This window comes from Phalaenopsis equestris, unplaced genomic scaffold (assembly GCF_001263595.1).
Source record: "Phalaenopsis equestris unplaced genomic scaffold, ASM126359v1 Scaffold000107, whole genome shotgun sequence".
NCBI lineage: Eukaryota > Viridiplantae > Streptophyta > Magnoliopsida > Asparagales > Orchidaceae > Phalaenopsis > Phalaenopsis equestris.
In genome coordinates, this window is record NW_018164549.1 from 2077486 (window position 1) to 2083212 (window position 5727).

Here is a 5727-nt window from a genome sequence, read left to right on the forward strand (position 1 = left end):
GCCAAGTTGGGTATTTCAAATAGAATTGGATAGATATCCATTCTAAATGAACCATGGATCAATGAAATCCCCATTTTGGGCTCTCATGTATTGATCTTAATTAGTGTATTGTGAAGATATAGTAAGGGTATAATGTACCTTAGCTTCAAATCAACACCCAGGGTCAATTCTAAGGCCAAGTAACCCTATAAGAACTCTTCTTGAGCTCTCCCATAATGATCTTACCTTCTAAATATTAGAGGTTAGGACCAATATGTGGAATCTCAAGTTGAGCAAAGAGGAGTTTTAAATTTCTAATGGTGAGGATACCTTTTCTAGTTTTCTAAGATTGGTCAATAAGAAAGTCCTATGGCTAGACCTAGGCTACTAAAGAAGTTTCTAGACCTCAACCAAAAGTGAGGTCAACAAGCTTATCAGCAGATTATTCAATAAGCTGCAGCTGCCCCAAACAGACATGAAATCACATCCCATTTTATCGCTTAAATCCAATATCTAAATTATTAAACAACATTTCGAATTTTCAACATTGAAAAATTGAATTATTGTAAAAAAATTTATAATAATATCTAACAATCTAATTATATCATCTATTTACAAACTTATATTTAATTGTATTGAGAGATAATATGAGATATATACAATTAAATATACGTCCCCTAAAGTAAATACATCAAAATATTTTGGTATTATTATTTTTTTTTCAAAAAAAAAAAAAGAAAGAGAAAACGATCAAGGAATTCAGTCGCAAAAAGGGAAAAAAATTGCGTGCATCTGTAACCTACAAATAGGTTACAAGGAGAGTATTAGGAGGTTATATCCACATTATATCTCATGTAACCTCCCTATAACCTACTGTAACCCACAAATTTATGAAAATAGAAGCGCGAAACTTACTAGATGGTACAGATAGGTTACATTGAGGTTACATGGGGTATAACGCGGTTATAACCTCTCAATACCCTCACTGTAACTTATTTGTAGGTTACTGACGTACGCAGCTCTGCGTACGTCTTACGTACACAATTTTTTTCCCGCAAAAAGGCGAATAAACAATAATGGCAACAATGACCTGAGTACTACTATGGAATCATTGGACGCATGCCTTTTTTAAAAAGTGAACATAGAATATAGAACTCCTTAAAAATAAAAATAAAATAAAATAAAGAAACCCAATGCATACAAAGTACGCCTCTCAATTCATTTATGTAATGCAAAAAAGTGTGCTCGATGAATGCAAATTGAATTTTGGTATGAAAAGTTCCCACCATTTTAGCTTTACGACCATAAAACATAGAGATGTGTATTTATAACATTATGGTGTTAAAATTTCATGCAATGTTATGTGATGTCAAAAACTATGGTGGTATGGTATGCATGTAAATATTATTGTTTAGAAGTTAAATCTGTAAATATGTAAGAATTGTGTGGTGTGCGAATCAGCGAATGCCCATGTGAAGTGAGACGCCATGCTAATGCGCACATTCTCCACGCCTGCATGATTATGAGACCCACTAATTCGACGTAAACGACAAAAAGTAGTTCGGCCCTCCAAAAATAATCAAATAAAAATTAGCTGGGACAAATATACTTGTAGGGATGTAAACGAGCAACTAGTGTTCCGTTCGTTAAAAAATAATTTTATTCGTGTTCAACTCATTCATATTTCGAACACAAATTTTTTGTGTTCAGCTCGTTTGCTTAGCAAACGGAGCACAAGTTATTCGTGAACAAAGAGGCACTTTGACAAACCTACTCACGTGGCCGTTAGAGGTGCAAACGAGCTGAGCTTGAAAGAGCCCGGACTCAGCTCGTGTTTGGCTCATTAAAAAATATTATTATTTTTGTTTGACTCGTTTATATATCGAGCTCAAAAAGTTGTGTTTGGCTGATTTGCTTATCGAGCCGAACATAATCTGTTCGCAAACAACGAGTCATTTTGACAACCCTAGTCACACAGCCGTAGGAAGTTAAAAATATGGCGAGATTTAAATCTTATTATTTAAATTATTACATTCATTTAAATAGAATTTAACTTTTTTTTCTCTATTTTTAATTAGTAATTTTAATTGATTATAAATTTTTATAACCTTATAATCAATTAAATTATTTTAAAATAATAGTTATTATATATAATTTAATTACTTCAAGCCAAAACGAGCCGAACACGCACGAACAAATCTTTTTTCATGTTCCAACTCATTTTCTTAGCAAATAGATCAAACACAAGTTACTAAACGAACCGAATACGAGCTGTTTATGAACAAAGAGCCAGGATGCTTTGACATACATACCACTCAAGTCCTATGTATTTATATATAAAACATCCATATATTTATTTTTACACACATTTGCACACCAGCAGGGCTCAAACCCCCAACCTTAGGTGAGTAAGAACTGACATAGCAGATGCCAACCAAAGAGTTTATATATATATATATCAACCATTCTAAATTCCAATTTTTGACCTTTATAACTGCAGGGAAACAAAATACTAAAGTCAGCATTTCTATGGTTGACAAGTTTTTTTTATGATCCTTCAATAAAAAAGAATAACTTCGAGCATTCATAAAATTGTATGTCCACCAAAATATTTTTAAGCTCTTTATAATGTTTTTTTTTTTTTTTTATGCAATCCTAAAATTTCTTGAGTTTATTTTTAATGTACCACATCTTAGTCAACTTTAAAAAGTAGCTTACTAGGTCAAAGCACATGCTTCACCACTTTATCATGAGCTAAAATTGAGGCAGAAACAGGTCAGACAAGACTTTCCCATACACAACATTAAACTGCCCTACTCATTATAGTGCAAATCTTGATTATGAATGTAACCATACAAGCATTCAGGGAACTTAAAATCATACCATTTTATTCCTACGTATTTAAATATCTAATATTTTGTATAAAATCCTTAGATCATATAAAAAAAAAACTACTCATATTAAGTTTTCTAAAATGAAATACACTATTTCAAGCATCTATTTTGATGCAATTCAGACATTAAAATTGTATATAAATGTAAAAAAATTAGTTATTAGATATGTTAGTACATAAGAATTAAATGTTATGCATGTAAATCCTCCTAAATATATGCATTAATATGCATCTAAAGTTATTATTTTTCTATCCTATAAAAATTAACAAGCAAAGTGCCAAAATTGTTCCCTACTATTTACATGTGGCCGTTATAATCTCAGAGTTTATAGAAGTGTCAAAATAGTCCCTGATTATTTATAAAATTGGGCTCCAAGGGATTATTTCATTCTCAATTTAATGACTCTGGGGACTATTTTGACACTTCTATAAACTCTAGGAAAAAAACAGCCCCATGTACATTGACGGGGACTATTTTAGCATTTTACTAAAAAATCAATAGATTCCTCAACCAGTTCTTCAAATTTCTCTCATCTGCAATCTATATAACTATCAAAATTTAGCTATTAGATATGTCAGCTCTCAGTACATAAATCCACACTTCCATTTAGAACGCACAGTCCATCATAGAAGTGTAGTACCCAGCCAAAAACATAATAAGTGATCTATTTTACTACATTTGGTTTATATTTACAGATTTGCAATGATTATAGCATTTTATATTCAATTAAGTAACCATATACAATATCTCCAGTCCCTAACTGCTACAGCTTATAATTCGCATCCAATCTGAACCCTAAACTATACAGTAATAATTCAACTTACCAGAAGCCATCATCAACCGCAACAGATGAAGAAGAAGAAGAAGCCATGTCCTCTTCTTCCAATTCCACCTCCATCTCGCCTGACTCGAACTCCGGAGATTCAACAGCAGCAAGGTTCTTCAAATCAACAATGGAGAGCTCGTCGAGCCGACGCACCACAAGATCTGCAGCTCCAAGCTCATACAGTGGATGCTTGCTAGCTACTGCAACACACTTCATCCTTGCATCATGAGCCGCCTCCACCGACGAATTCGAGTTCCCAACCACAATGCACCGCTCCGGTATAAAATTCAGGAGCTGCGCAACATACACATACATCTCAGGATCTGGCTTTCCTCGATACACATCCTCTGCCGCCACGATCGCATCCACCGAATTTCGCAAACCAACAGCCTCCATGGCTTCCTCGAGGACTCTTCGGGGGCGCGTTGATGCCACTGCAATGGGGATTCTATGTCTCATGAGTGTACTCACCAACTCTTGTGATCCAGATCGAATCTGATGGAATCCACCATGAAGATTTTGTTGTATCTCCTCCTTTCGAGAGGCTAATCTGCGGAGCTGGGATGGGTCTCGAGACCAGCAAAGGACTTCTGAAAGAGCTTGTTCGTTCTTCATTCCTTCAATTCTTGTTAGAAGAAAGGCAGGGGGAGGAGATTTTGCTTCCTCTTCAGCTAGAACTAGCCAAGCCTGCCTCTCCAATGAAGGGTCATCTTCCACAATAACGCCTTCCCACTCAAAGATTATACCTAACCATCCAGATCCCATTCTCTCTTGCCGGAGCAATGGATTGTGCAGTGATGGGTTATCGGCCTTGTTGGGCGGCGGCCATAGCCTGCTAGCGTTCAGATTAATATCAGTAGAGTACTTGAAACCATGGAAGGAACGATCTTCTCCAGGTCTTGCTTCCTTGGTCAACTCCGTTGCAAGACATTTGATAGAAGAAGAATGAAAAAAACTACCTGTTCGCTTTGTCAGTAAGCTCAGATTCTGTGAACAGAACAGGCGACGACCCTTGAGCTTTGTCGTAAGCAGCGGGCAAACCTCCACTCGCCTCTTGCAAGAGCCGTTCTTGAAGGAAGCCCTTTGGTAGACTGGTCGGCATCCCATAATTGATGTAGAAGCACCGATCGAATCAATCGCCATGGCAGAATGATATTAGCAGAGGATTACACAAATCTAACCAGAAAAGAGCTTTTCCCTTCCAAAAAAATCCCTAATTATGCTAATTTTTCAATAGAATCTTTCTCAGCTTCAGCAGAAAGTAACAAATTCGACCCCTAAACCCCACGAAGCCTTCAAGTATCTGTATTTCCCGGGCAGGAACCCTAACAAACCAAAATAAGAAGAAATGTATAAACACACTCAATCAATAAACAAAATCTGAATACAGATCATGAAAAACAGAAACTAATACAAAAATCACGTTAACTACATCTAAAACCAATTTTATTAAGCAGATTATGCATCCCGACTCGCGACAACAATAAACAAAAATCAGAATCTAAGATCCAAGTACACAAATTGAAAAAAAAAATAAAATAAAATTAAAACTGCATCCAAATAAACTCGATTCCTCGATCGAATTACAGAGCATCTAAATTAGGATAAGAAAAACCTGGAAGGGATTGACAGTTAGCTTCAGCAAGGAGTCGAACGACGAAGGGAGAGAGGAAATGGAGAAGAAATATGTTAGCTTTTGGCTCAATCTAAATCCTTTCCGTGTACGCCTCTGCCCCCGCAAATTTGGGTCGGTTTTGCCGTGCTACAGTGCTTTATGGCTTCAGCCAACGCCACGTGTACCGTGTCCAATCCCACCAATTGATTACATCTTTCGCCGTCTATCCCTTGTTTAATTCATTTATGTTTAGGTAGGAAGGCTTATAAGCCTACATTCTTCTTGTTTGAGCAAGATATCATTCACTTTTTTTCTTTTTGCCATTACTATTGTTGTTCTTTCTATTCTTAATCATCACATGTTTCATTTAATTTATATTGATAATATCTTTTATTTGAAAAAAATTACTTAAA

At 35.7% G+C, this 5727-nt stretch overlaps 1 protein-coding gene across 2 annotated transcripts; it reads right to left on the minus strand.

Annotated features, from left to right (window-relative positions):
- Nucleotides 1–3414: 3414 nt before the first annotated feature.
- LOC110020887 (phosphorylated carbohydrates phosphatase TM_1254) lies at nt 3415–5503 on the minus strand. Of its 2 annotated transcripts, XM_020719161.1 has the most exons (3): nt 5315–5503; nt 4659–5024; nt 3415–4531 (listed from the first exon to the last, which is right to left on the minus strand). In XM_020719161.1, exons 2-3 carry the CDS (start codon nt 4799–4801, stop codon nt 3694–3696), a joined length of 981 nt encoding a protein of 326 aa, XP_020574820.1. In that variant the 5' UTR covers nt 4802–5024; nt 5315–5503; the 3' UTR covers nt 3415–3693. The 2 variants fall into 2 exon arrangements, with proteins under 2 accessions (XP_020574820.1, XP_020574819.1); XM_020719160.1 differs by having other exon boundaries at nt 3415–5024; nt 5315–5502.
- Between the last annotated feature and the right edge of the window lie 224 nt (nt 5504–5727).

Bases quoted from the DNA above. Each gene is read 5' to 3' on its own strand.
- LOC110020887 (XM_020719160.1), bottom strand. From the start codon at position 4,842: ATGGCGATTGATTCGATCGGTGCTTCTACATCAATTATGGGATGCCGA.